Source organism: Larus michahellis, chromosome 9, assembly GCF_964199755.1.
Source record: "Larus michahellis chromosome 9, bLarMic1.1, whole genome shotgun sequence".
Taxonomy (NCBI): domain Eukaryota; kingdom Metazoa; phylum Chordata; class Aves; order Charadriiformes; family Laridae; genus Larus; species Larus michahellis.
The window spans coordinates 19,982,400-19,995,704 of record NC_133904.1 but is presented as its reverse complement, the minus strand read 5'-3'; the positions used below and the strand labels follow the sequence as shown (position 1 = coordinate 19,995,704).

The 13,305-nt window shown below is 41.5% G+C and overlaps 1 protein-coding gene across 2 annotated transcripts in view; it reads left to right on the top strand.

The window, feature by feature from the left end:
• Window positions 1-1,388: 1,388 nt before the first annotated feature.
• TBC1D2B (TBC1 domain family member 2B) overlaps window positions 1,389-13,305 on the top strand; it is a 33,101-nt gene continuing 21,184 nt past the window's right edge. The window contains exons 1-2 of one of the 2 annotated variants that reach the window (XM_074600384.1): window positions 1,389-1,782; window positions 8,694-8,847. In XM_074600384.1, the coding sequence (XP_074456485.1) occupies window positions 1,420-1,782; window positions 8,694-8,847 (517 nt within the window). In that variant the 5' untranslated portion in view covers window positions 1,389-1,419. Of the gene's footprint in view, window positions 1,783-2,222; window positions 2,305-8,693; window positions 8,848-13,305 lie in introns of those variants that run through there. The other variant, XM_074600385.1, reaches the window with a different exon arrangement.

The following is a 13,305-nucleotide window of genomic DNA, read 5'->3' as shown; positions in this document are numbered from 1 at the left end:
TTTGACATGTCAGAATCACTTATTCTAGTCTGGAAAAAGAAAAAAAAGAAAGAAAAAACAACCCCCTAGCCTGGGTTTGCAGCATTTAATCTTTCAGTGGATCACAGTTCACGTCATGTGAGTTGACTGGGCAGATAACTTCCACGTGGGCCTCAGTTTCTATAACAAATTGCTCAAGTTTGTCTGCTAACAGAATACTGGCTATTTCCTCACTTGACACATTTCTTATCAGTAGGTGACATTCGGAGGGGAGGACTCAAAGAATTCTGCAATCCCTTATGTCAACATCAAAGTGGAACCGCAGCAGGCAACCACACTGAAAGTTCAGGTGCTTTATATCCTTTACGTCCTTTAGCATAGAATGGAAATGTTGTCTGGCAGGTGAGACAGTTACTTTTTACTGAGAAATCAATCAAGGCACTTAAAAATGAGTACAGAGTAAGAAGCTCTGGGGAATTTAGGATTTCTGGATAACTTGAACTTCCAAATTGCCAGAATTCAGTCAGACAAACGTAGTTCATAACTAGCATAATCTTAATGAAAAAATAATTGCAAACAGCAGCTCCAGCCATTGCAACAACTATTTTGACAGCAAACCTTTTGTGCTGTATTTTGAGAATGAAAAGCTGAATGTCATTGAAGTGAAATTGTCTCCTCCCATTTTTGGATGATTATGCCACATCACACTGTTTTCCCTATTTGTACCCAGAGCGTTAGCTGTGTTTCATGGAAATGGGCACATACTGTGTTCCAAAAACAAGGAGAAATTATGTGGAATTATGTGTACTTCCCTGTGGCAGCTTGACCTCTTCACAGTGAAGTTCTCTTCACTGACAGAATATTATTGACACTAGAAGTTCAAAACGTGCTAGACATTTCAGTGAAACACAGATAGTTTGGCCTGTAGCCGTTTGCAAGTCCAAATCCTGCAAGCTACAGCTTTTTACCCATTGCTGCCTGCACGTTCTCTATTTTTTCCCCATAAATAATACGATTTGGGAGTGATTTTTAAACCCCTGCCCACAGGCAGAGCAGCGAGGGTCTGGTGCGGTGGGACGTTGCGAAGGCGTCGTGCGACCCGTGCCCTCGGCGGGTCTCTGGCCGGTGGGCTGGAAGAGCCCGGAGAGCCCTGTTTCCCAGCCCAGCAGCGGCTGCTGCCGTGCCGGCTTCCCGGAGCGGGCCCCTGCGGAGGCCGAGGCCCCGCTCAGGGTCCCGTCCCGGCGGGGCCGTGCCCGGCAGCCAGGGCGGGGCTGCCCTGGGCCGCCGCCTGGGGGGAGCGGCGGGCCGGGCCGGGCCGCGCCGCGGCGGCCGCACTACAAGTCCCGTGAGGCGGCGCGGCACGGGTCGGGCCCGCTCCCTGCGCGGCAGTGCCGGGCGCGGCGAGGCGCTGTCGCGTCCGCGGCGGGGCCAGGCGCGGCGATGCCGGCGGCGGGCGCGGAGGGGGAGGAGGGCCCGGCGGCGGCCGGCGGGGAGGGCGCGGGGCCCGGCTGCGGCCCGGCGGGGGAGCAGGCCGGCCCCGGCATCCCCAAGCTCTGCGGGTACCTGCAGAAGCTGTCGGGCAAGGGGCCACTGCGCGGGTTCCGCAGCCGCTGGTTCGTCTTCGACCCCCGCCGCTGCTACCTCTACTACTTCAAGGGGCCGCAGGAGGCGCTGCCCCTCGGGCACCTCGACATCGCCTCCGCCTGCTTCAGCTACCACCAGCCCGAGGCCGCCGCCGCCGCGGGGGACGAGGCGGCCGCCTTCGAAGTGCACAGTCCCAACGGCGCCGTCGCCGTGCTGAAGGTAGGCCCGGGGGCGGCCGCGCCCGGCCACTCTCCCCCGTCCTGTCCCCTCAGCACCGGGGTGCGGCCGTGCCAGGCGCGGCGGGGCTGTTCTGAGGAAGAAAAGTAACATTTCGCAAAGGCGGAGTTGGTCAGCAGTACAGGCTTTCCCTGGCCTTAGTTTCTTTTTTTTTCTTCCTTTATGATTTTGTTTTTGAAGTGCTTTTCTGAAGGGGAAGACGACGCGTCCGGTGCTGTCGGGGCAGGGTGGGCTGGCTGGCGCGGCCCGGCGGGTTCTGGGGAAACGTCTGGGTGGAAAAAAAACTTCCAAGGAAATCTGGTGGGTTGTGGGTTTGGGAGCCGCGAGGGAGTGGTTGGTTATCGCTTTGGGGGTGTTTATTTTGAAAAGATGATGCAGGGCAGAAGTCTTCATCTGGGCTGCTTTGGGAGGAAGGAAGAGGAGGAGGGAGAATAGTTTCCTGATAGTAGGAGAGGCTCTTATCGCTTTGTCTTTGCACGAACTCAGGCTTTCCTAGGACAAGAGGTAAATGTTAGGATTGTTTTATGTGTCTTTCCTTTATTGCCATGCCTAGGGAAAGGAAAAAAAAAAACCAACCAACCAACGAAACCACTTCCACTCAATAAAGAAGAAATACATTTTCCTGAGTATCCGTTATTTTTAATTGCTATTAAGGCATATATTTCCCGCAAGGAATGTTCATGTGCACTGAGTGTGAGTTTTCACGTGAACGGCGTTCTCTTATAGCAAGATCCTTAATATTAGAGTATAAATCATCCATGAAGTTATTAAACAGCAAAACTTCCTATTGAATATTGGGGAAGATCTGTACCCTTAACAGTGGAGATTTGAGCAATGATAATAAATTCTGAGATTGTAGAACATGATTGTACAAAGCTCTTCAATATTCTGTTTTGATAAATGCAAATGTTTCTGAAAATAATTAATCATTAACATACTTTGCTAAAGAATAAGCAAGTTATTTAATGGGAAAACTAACACGATAATGATTTTAACTATATTTGGTTGAGGAAAAGCAGTGTAATCAGCAGTTTTGCATGTAGTCATGTGTAAAAACTACCTTTTTCTTTGCACAGACGTAACCAAAGTTTTTATTGCTTTCCATGAATCTGCCTTTATAGCCTGGGTGTTTATGTTATGAAAGTTAAGACTGCAGACTTGGTGTGAGCTTTGATTTTTTTTTTTTTTGATAGTTTGAAGGTTTTAGTTTGTTTCTTTTTAATTAGTATCTAGCGATTTTTGTGTGAAAATCTCCAGGAAAATACAGAATGCACGTTTTGTTTTGATGATTCTTTTTGAACAGGAGGGCCTTTGTTGAGAAACATGTCATTTATGCTTAGGATTATAGTGGGAAATAGTATATGCCACCTGTGTAATAGGTAACTAGTCTGTCAAACAGCACTCGAGCAACAGTCTCCGATGTCTTCTGCAGTCAAGAAGATACAAATCATACTCGACACCAATGCACAAGCATAAAGAACAGGGTTTTCTTTTTCATGTTTTTCTTGGTATCTTTTGGTCTGTGGTGTTACTGCTCTGCCCGTACTTCTTGTGTTCATTTTTTCCCCTGTACTCTCTAGGAAAGAACCTCCATGGACTGGAGCTCTCTTCATGTTTGCCTTATGGGGGTTGAGAAAAGGTGCCAGTTAAGGAAGACGAGGTCATTTCTATACTTAGCAGAAAAAATAATTTTGTATCTTCTACCTCTTGTATTGTTATGATGCTTGCCTTAAAGCGGCCAAGTGATTGTCCATAAAAATGCTGTTACGTTATAGGTGTTGATATAATAAATAAGGAATTGATGAAAATCTTGAGGGATATTGCAGGACCAACTAGCGTTTTGTGGCTGTGTGATTCACCAAGGGATGAGGCTCTCGCAGCTGGAATTAATGTTCTACCCAACATGATAGGTCTTTAAGACGTTTGAAAACATCTTTCAGATAAATTAGGTAGAAATACAAATAAGAATGCATTCAAGATGTTAAATTACAAAAAAAAAGGCAATAAAGCAACCCACCAAAAAAACCCCACACTGACTTATCCAGCCCCTGTGATTTAGTCTATCAAGAAAATATTACACACAGAGCACGAGGAATAAAGTCAAGTCAAACGTAGTCTTCACTGTCTAACTCACATGCCTTATTTTCCTCAATTTGCTGCTTGTTCAGAATTTCCAGATCTCGTGACCTGGTTTTTCCCATTCAGTATTATAAGCTGAGAAGAGCAATAAGAAATAAGCAACTGGAATTCCAGATTGAAATGATCGTGCTGCTGAGGAATGCATTATTTCTTCATAATGCCTCAGTTTTTTGTTAATGTAATGATTTCATCATCTGGATTGCTCAGTCTTTGTCATTTAATGGGAGCTGAGGACGGTATGATATAATTGGGGTTTGGTTCTCACAATTTCAGGAAAAAATACACTGTAGCCTTTGCAGCAAATAAAGTAAATTGTTCATAATTTAGAAATGTAGATAACCAACCTGACACTTGTGTGATTGTAGCTTTTCCATATATTTTCAACAGTTAAAGTACATTAGAAGAAGCTGAGTGCATGTAAAACACTTTTCCATTTAAAATACGTAACAGCTACCATCACTTTAGGTAAAGAAGCAGAGAAAATTGTGTACTTTATGAATTACGGGTAGATTACATTTGAGAATATTTTCATGGAAAGGACCTGATCCCGCGAATACTTGCTGTAACACAGAATGCTGCTAATACAGTCAAGTGAGTATTTGCCTGTGTTTGCACAGTGAGGTCTGTCATTAAGGGAGAAAAGAATTAGCATTGTGAATATATATAAATGAACAAAGGGTCATTTCTGATTTGTTTTTGAAGCAGTGTCTTGTAGTGACACAGTTCACTTGCTTTTGGAACAAAGGGACACTGGCCAGTGATGATAGACTGTGTGTCTACTCATTATGTGCAGGTAACTTCTTTGTGAACAGTGGGGAAATGGGAGGGGAGGGGAACAGAAATGGCGCAGGCTTCTTAAAGGAAAAAAAACTTACCTGGGTTATTGGCCAAGTAGTCAGCATTCCAGACACTGCAGATTTTGAAGCCCAGATCCTCGAAAGTATCAGATACCAAACTTGCTGAAATCGGAATTATTTAGGAGCTTTTACTTAAATTTGTCAGTAATCTTTAAGGATGTGGCAGTGATTAATAATGGGGTGCTCGAGCTTAAATAGTGTTGTTTTAGAACCTAACACCATTAGGGCCTAACTCAGTTTAGAAGGTAATCTAACAAATCACCTTCCCTCAGCAGGGAAGGTGATTTGTTTTCGGAGATAATCTTTTTTTTTTTTTCTTTAACTTTGCTGGTTAGTGGTTACAATGCTTTAAGTAAAAATTGGGCTGTCCTCCAGAAAAAGCCCTCTGACTCATAAATTTGCTGTTTGAGCATAGCAGGATTAGTGAATCTTAAGAAATGCAAACTTTCTGGTGATGTTCCCTTTTACAAAAATGCTTGAGGGAGAGTTTGTGTTCAGAAAAGGATTGTGGAAAGAATTTTCATGAGTTTCCTTAAAATGGCAGGTCTGCTTGTTGCATTTCTTTGGATTCTTCCTGAAAGGGTTTAATATTGGAGTATGTGTTCCACCAGTGGGTGCAGGTAGAGAATGCTGCTGGGTAGTTGCGTTCCCCAAAATTGTTCTGTTTGTGTCTTGTGTGTGTCGGAAGAAGGCAGTTCCTGCAGCATCCTCAGTGGGAGAATATAGGGGAATGGTTTTAAGCAAATAATAATAATTTTCCATCATTTCTGTTGAAAAATACATGGGACTATGTCTCTTCGCTGTGTCTTTTGTTGCTACTGTTGCCTGTAAGTTTACAATAGTAATTCCGTGCCTCGCACCAGTTCAGGCGACATTTATGGTGGTTTTTCTTCTCACAGAAATGCCTCCATTAAAATGTGACTAGCTAAGGTTCTTTATTACTGCAGTGCCACACAATAGTTTAGTACAAATAAGGATTTTTTGTCAGTTGTGATCGATGCTACGCATAGCTAAATGTTCTTTCTCATGGTGGGCAGTAGCTGAATATGCAGAGAAGCCATGAGAAATGGGGCGAGCATGGAAGTATTCCTTTCTCTGACAGGTAAAGTGAATTAAAAAAAAATTTGCAAATTTGTAATTTAGGAGAAGGGGAAGAGGGAGACTTAAAATATTCTGTGTGGTTTGTTTTTTTTTTTTTTTTTTTAAAGTCCATATCAAACAACAAGCTTCAAAGATTAATTTTGTTTAAACAAAACTCATTTTAAGAGAGATTCTCAGGATACTCTTTTACTTGTAAAGTAGATAATTAAGATGTCTATATAAACTCAGCAAAAACTGCTCAAAGGGTGTGGAAAACTCCATAAGAGAAGGAAAATCATGTATGGGAAGGAAAGAAGGCAAAGTAACAGGCAGGGTGCAGCAGCAGGGTTACTGAGTTTTTCTTGGGAAAACTATTTAAAAAGGGGAGTGAGAAACTTGCTGCTTTGCCGTCCTGCTTTACACTGTGAAGGAACATAACTGCAAACAGACCCAATGTGTAACAATGATGTCACTTCTGAACTGAGGATGCGTATGTGCTGCTCAGCAGAGAACATGTGCAATAGGGAATTAAAAAGCAATAACAAGGAGCATCTTGAATAAAACCAATTAATGTTTTTCTAAAGACTGTTGGGTAGAGGTTAATGGGACAAATGGTGAAAAAGGCTCATTAAGTTGAGTGGGCAACTCTGGTATGGGCAGAAGTTAATTGTAGGTACAACTTAAATTGACTCCAGGTGAATTGCCTCATTAGCTATGTTGTGGTAGCAGAGAGAAACACTCAAGTACTGCATCCTGTGGTTGTGGAAGCTGTGAATTCTTGGTGGTTTTCTGCTGGAGCACAGTAAAATATTGCTTTACGCGGCCCGTCTGCAAGTCTGACTAAAGGGAATACAGGCTCCTCAAATTTAGCAGAAATGAAGACTTGCCACTGGATAAAACTCCAAAGGAAATACTTTTGTGCTCGAAATGGAAGGGGAGATATTTAGTCTTTGCAGAAAGTGACTGGAATCTGTAGACTTAAAGCCTGCTGCTGTGTCATCCCAAGACTGGCAGCGATGGCTATGTGGATTGGTGTTTCCCAGCATCCAGTTCTTTGATGCTTTGTCGTAGACACTTCTAAACTATTATTTTCCCATGTCCTTTTTTTATGAGGGAAATGTTTTCCTCCAGTTTCCTGTGAGCAAGCAACAATAAATATATGAAAATAATTTCCATTTCAGATAAGAAATATCTTGCTTAGATATCTTTCTTGCCAACTGAGAAGAGTGAACCTGCAGTGTCCTCTTGTATCGCTATTTGGTTTATTTTGCTACTTGATTTGATTTATGAATGCTTACTTGATTTATGTATCTTATGTCTTCTCATGTGTGTGATGTACTGAGAGGAACCGGAGCAGCAGCTCCAGGAGTGTCTGTTTTCTGATGAACTTCCTTGCACGGTGCTTCAGAGCCATTTGCTGTAGGGTGTTGTGGATTTTAAAGCTCATACGGGTACAAAAAGCCAAATCGTAAAACAAAAATCTATCTCTACAGTTGCTAAACACTAAGATGGCAGATTGCTGAGACAGAGAGAGCACCCTGGGGAAGCATCATTCTTGTTTGCTGGAGTGCTTATGCTCTGCCTTGTAATTACCTGCTTTCAGGGTCATAATATGATGGTAAATGGATCTTCAGTTTCACTAGACCAAAAGCGTTCTCATACCAAAAATGAAGACAAAGCTGTGCCATTTATGTGCTATATGCAGCACTTAGTGTGCTTCCTTTGCAGGGAAATCTATGTTGTTTGTCATCTGTCATTCTTTTGCAGCTGTGCCCTGCACAGGTACCCTCTGCAGTTGTGATAAACAGGAAGCTATTTGAAATTTAGTTGTTTAAAGAGTAAACACAGTCATTTGCGCAAGTAATGAGGGTTTTTCATTGATAATGCCACCAAGCACGCTTTGGGAGAAGGTAGGAGTAAGACTGGCTAACTCTATGTGCTTACAAGCTGAAGGACTTGGGTGAGTGTCTCTTCACAAGTGTTCACTTGTTGTTCCTGACCATACCCTGCTACTAGTGTCAGGTGCTGGTTCCAGACTGCCAGCAGACAAGGGATGTTGGAATAAAAATGAGTTTTCCAAGTGAGCACCTGCAGCGCCAGTTACCATCACTTAGTCTCTTGTTGATATTTGTAGGTTGTCATTTGACATGCTTTGAAATGACTCTTACAGCTCTGATTTTACTGAAGCTTGAAGATGCATTTGAATTCTTGCTCACTTATTACCTATTCACGTTAATGACTGTAGGTTTGTAGATTAAATATTCACGTTGTGGGTTTTTTTCTGATTTAAGTATGACCTTTTGGTAGAAGTTAGTTAGCTCATGGGATCGTCAAGTAATACAGCATGTAGATTTAGTCATTAAAGTAGGAGGCATTACAATGCATTATTAATTTGTTGGTTTCTCCTGGTAATAAAGCAAGTTAAAAAAAGAAAATGGGAATCTTCCTGAGTGTGTATGGGACTTTTTTTTTCATAATACAGATTTGTAGTTCTATAAATAATGCTTTGTGTGTAAAATATAAAATGCTGCTGCTGTGTTTTCTAATGTTTGAGTGTAAAAGTGAAGAAAAAAATGGCATGTGACTACTTCTAGCAGAAGATGGATTTGTCATGAAAGTCAGGGATGCGTATGCGTGCACAAGGTGCACCTAGTACATTAGTCATTGTTTCTTTTAAATCATGTTGGGTTTAGGTGATGATACCTTGCTGGTCTGCTCATTATCTGTGTTAGGTTTATTATTGCACTTGGAACTACTGTATTGAGATACCAAAGTCATGCAGTGATCTCACCAGCACTCTGGTTTTTTGTGTCGTAGGCTGCAACTCGTCAGGATATGACGTACTGGCTTCAGGAGCTTCAGCAGAAGAGGTGGGAATATTGTAACAACCTTGATGCAGCAAAAAGGGATAGCCGAACTTCCCCTACACCGAGTGACTTTTCCAAAGGTCTTGTTGCCAAAGACAACCCTGGTACGTTGAAAATTTGAGTGAAAAGAGAACATGTTACTATTCAGGCTCAGTTAATCAGTACAAGGCATAGACTGGCGTAGAGAACAGTTAGGAAATTTTTTGACACAACTTGTTATCAAGTAACTCTATGTAAACTTCTAATATGTTGATGACCCTAAAATTATTTAACATAAATAATTTTAATAATAATTTATTAAAATTAAAAATTAATTATTTAACGCATAATTTTATGTGTGGCTTCATATCTCTTATGAAACTTGTTGATTTCTTCAAAAACAGATTTTTAGAACTGGAAGTAAAATGGAGTAGTCCTATGACTAGGTTTCATTAAGTGTCAAAGTACAGTTTAAGTTAGATAAGTTGTCTTTTAGTGGTTGTAATATCTTAAAAGCTTAGCGTGTTAAGTATCCCAAGAGGTAAACTCCATTTTTTAATGGGAACAGGTATATTTTGCATTCTGAATAACCATACTTTGTTCCTGAAAAAGTATGGTGTCGTGGAACTATCTGACTGTGATAAAAAATTTTCTGCCTTTTAAAACTACAAGACAGTTTGCACTGATGCTACATAAGTGAGATTCAGTCGCTGTAATACCTTTAGCCAAGCAAAATGTAATTCTAGATTAGTGTCAGAGTTATAAAAATGTATCAGTGTATTGTGCAAAGTTATTCTGCATTTTTGGCTACATTGCTCAGGCACTTCTGAATTGTTTTATTCCTGAATCATTACATAAATGGATTCCTTGCTGATTTCTGTTATTCATAAATAAGACAGAATAAAATCGTGTTCTATGCCAAATTAGACATGTTAGTAAAGCTCTTGTGGGTTTAAACAGTCTCGAGGTCAGACGTGTTTCATCAACAGATTTTGTATTTTGTTGATTTCCAATTTGCTCATCCTGTAAAACTGAAATGTTGAACTGTCTTCTTCCCCGCCCGTCTCTCCCCTCCCCCAGTTCAGATCCCATGCTGCAGTATTGTCCTCTAACCCAGTTTACTGGTTTCATTTGAGAGCAGTCTGCTTGCGGCTGCTTGCTCAACCACAGCTGGCTTGAGAGCATGTGTTTTTTGTAGGGGCTCAGCTTGATGTTCCAGCTACACCAATCCCACAGCTAGTCACTGTTTAAAGGAATGCCCGGCTCTCTGCCTTCATCCAGCACTGGTGCTCGTCTCGTGCTTCCTTATGCTAGCACAGGGAGTGCAACTAGCAGGAAATGTCTTTTTCTCCAGGTTAGTTTTTGGCCAGTGTAGTTTCCTGAAGTGGTTTACTGTAGGGACAGATGAGTGCCAGGATTAGCCCAAGGGAATTGTTGGGAATGCAGAGTGGGATGGCTTGAGACCACCTTTCTGGCAGCAGACAGTCTGGATAGCAGCTTGTCAAATCATATGCTGCAAGGACGCATCTATTGGTGTGCAAAGATCTAACAGCTTGCAGGTGTTAGAAAGGGTAAGAGGCTTTTACTTTTTGTAACCTTTGCCTTTCTACCGTCAGCCTCTTGTTCTCTGCTCTGTAGTCTCCCTTTTTGCCCTCTGTGGTGTTTGTCTGACCCTGTGCGGAGTTGGTTGAGTTCAAAAGTTAGCCAAAAAGGAAGATTTTTTTTTTTCCCCTGCTAGATTAATGAGTGGACTATATTTACTATGCAATCAGGTGACTTCCAGAGCTGATGGAAGGGAGGGGACAAAAGGCTAGATACGGGAAGGCAGAGTACGGGAGTAGGCAGGACTGCCTTCTTTTGGCAGCAGACTGTTGTATCAGATCAACTGTAATATGTAACTTGGCCCCAAATCTCTGTTCTTTCTTGTTTATGCTCCTTCCCTCAAAGCTTAGGTACAATGTGAAATAACCTGCTGTCACTGCAGTCTGTGGATGTGCTGTTTCCTCACTCTTGTTTTGCATCAGATCTAGCAGTCATCATCATTCAGTCACTTCAGATCACTGATCACCTTTCTTGTAACTTGTTGGTGCTTTTCTGGATCAGCAAGCTGAACCAATTTGTGTGTTTTTTTATTTATTTTTTTTAATTATTATTATTAAATCCAGTGCAAGGATTGTCAAGATGAAATGCATGGGCCATGTAGAGCCATTGCTTTCAGGGACAGCCTGCAGTGAAACTGCGTTATGTATAATTTGAAACTGCATCTAGAATATGTAATTTTTGAGGACAAATCACAATGATGACTTTATCATCAACTGGAGAGTTTAAGTAGGGATTTATTCTGCAGAAAGGGCAAAGAGCCTGAATGATTGATGATTGTTTCTTCTTTTTAAAGAAGTTTAAACTCAAATTCCAAAGGTTTCGTATAGAATTGGGGGATTCCTTTAGGCTCTGATTCCATGTTGATGACTAAGATATGGGTCTTGTGTGTTTGTTTTTAAAAAAAGTCAAATGTTCGTTTGATGATATGCTTTATGCTGGAGCATAGAAATTGTTTTGTTTTGCTAGTGCTTGAGTACACATGCTATCAGTCCAGAAACAAATTTGCTCACTGTAGCCTGGTCTGTTTTGTCCTGTTGTCCATCTCCCCCCCAGTTTAGAAATCGGCACTAACTGGAATATAGGTAAAGCTAAGGTACTGCTTTGTGGAGCAGGCTTGACAAGTTTTTAAGAATTTTGAAGGTAGTGAAAAATACCTGAAAATATTTTTCAAAGTGGGCTATGGGAAAACTAATGTTACAAAAATGATTCTGTAGGATTTGTCATGGAGACCATGGAAGTCAAATAAATGATTTGGATATGGGATTCTTCATAGGATATGGGATTTTTTTCTTCTTGGAGTTGACTGAATGTTAACGTAGTTTTTATAATTTCAGTTCTTAGTTATGCTATTCCTTAACTCTTAATTTACATTAATAAAAAATGGTATGTTATCTATTTATAAGATTGTTGTGTTTTGAAGTAAGTTTAAAAACAAGATGATTCTTTTTCATGGTGATTGCATTAGCAGCCTCATTACGTTTTTGTGCTGTACCTGCTGTGTAGTCCGTATCTGTAAGCAATCAGCTGGCTGGTGTAAGCGGGGGATCATGTACGATGAGCAACCTCAGGAAGTCAGAGAAGATTCAGCCAGGCTCATTAGCGTGTGTGTTAGAGGAGATGGATTTATTAGAAATTCAGCTCTTGAGCAATTCATGTACCTGGGCCATGCTATAAAGAGTTTTTATACTCCTATCAAGTAATACAGGTAGAGGATGAAACAAGCTGTAAGTATGAAAGCAGAATGTTAGTATTCCCGCCTGGTTTTGGGTGCCTGTAAATTTTTGGTGTAGTGTTATGTTTTTTGTTTGGGGGGTGGGGGGGCTAGGTTGGTTGTTTTGTGTTTTTTTTTTTTTTTTTTCATTTGTTTGGTTTTTTGTTTTTTTTTTTTTTAGTTGAACCCTATTATATTATCAGACAGTGAATATGATCAAAAGTTAGTTTTATCTAGCTTATCTTGCTGAATTTTGTTCATCTCAAACAGACAAGGTGTCCAAAAGAATGTCAAATTTAGTTTGGCTGGTAAAGCACTGAAGAAGTTTTGGTCAGCACTGTTCATAAAATAAGTGAAGGCAGTGTAATTTGTACCTATATTTGAAACGGGACACGGTATACTTCCATTTCAGATATCGTTTTTCAAGGGTTTGAGAGATTTGTGGTCTCGGTGATCTCTTATATTCGATATTCTTTATCACAAAATGTTCTGTCTTTCTACTTCTAATCTTCAATATGGGCTACATAAAAGTAACCATCTGCTGAGTAATCGAAGGGTACAGCTTGCTTAAAGATGGTCTTGCTGCTAGTGCCAAGTAATTGTCAGAACAAAGACTGAAAGGCTCAGCAGTGATAAAACAGGGTTTTGTGACTTCCCAGGGTTTTTCCCTTCCTGCAGAGAATCTTTTACGTCAGAAGCCTGTCCACTGCGTTGCTTTCTAATATAACTGCTGAGTCAAGTCTGAGTGTTCTCCAAATTTTTTAATCCCCTTCAGTACTTTGTGAGTGATATTGAAAGCGTCTGAAAATTACATTTGAGCTTGTTTTTAACTCGCCTGTTCAGAGTGTTTGTAGAGGCCCATAAACCACTTTATGTTTCTCTATAATGCTTTTGCTTTGCGTAGTATATTCCACACCATGTGTTTCCTTTTCCCTCTGCCTGCTGGAGGAGGGGTGAGGGAGAAAGCAAGCTATCCAGGATAATGGAAGCACTGAGGTAACATATATACCATGGATTCTCCAGGACGTATTGGGCAGTGGAGACCTGTCTAGCTCTGTTGGATCAGCTTGGATCCTCTGGACTTTGATTAGCTGTGGCTCAGGGCTAGCACTAGTTCCTGGCTGGTTCCTCTGGAGCCATTGAGAGCCCGCGTGAGTTTGCTGGCATGTGTGCAGTGCAGGGACTGAGCTGCGTGGCCCTGCGCCCAATCCGTACATGTGCCGAAGTGCAAAGAGAGTTTGGCTGGATGAATTAGCTATAGCTGCATTCA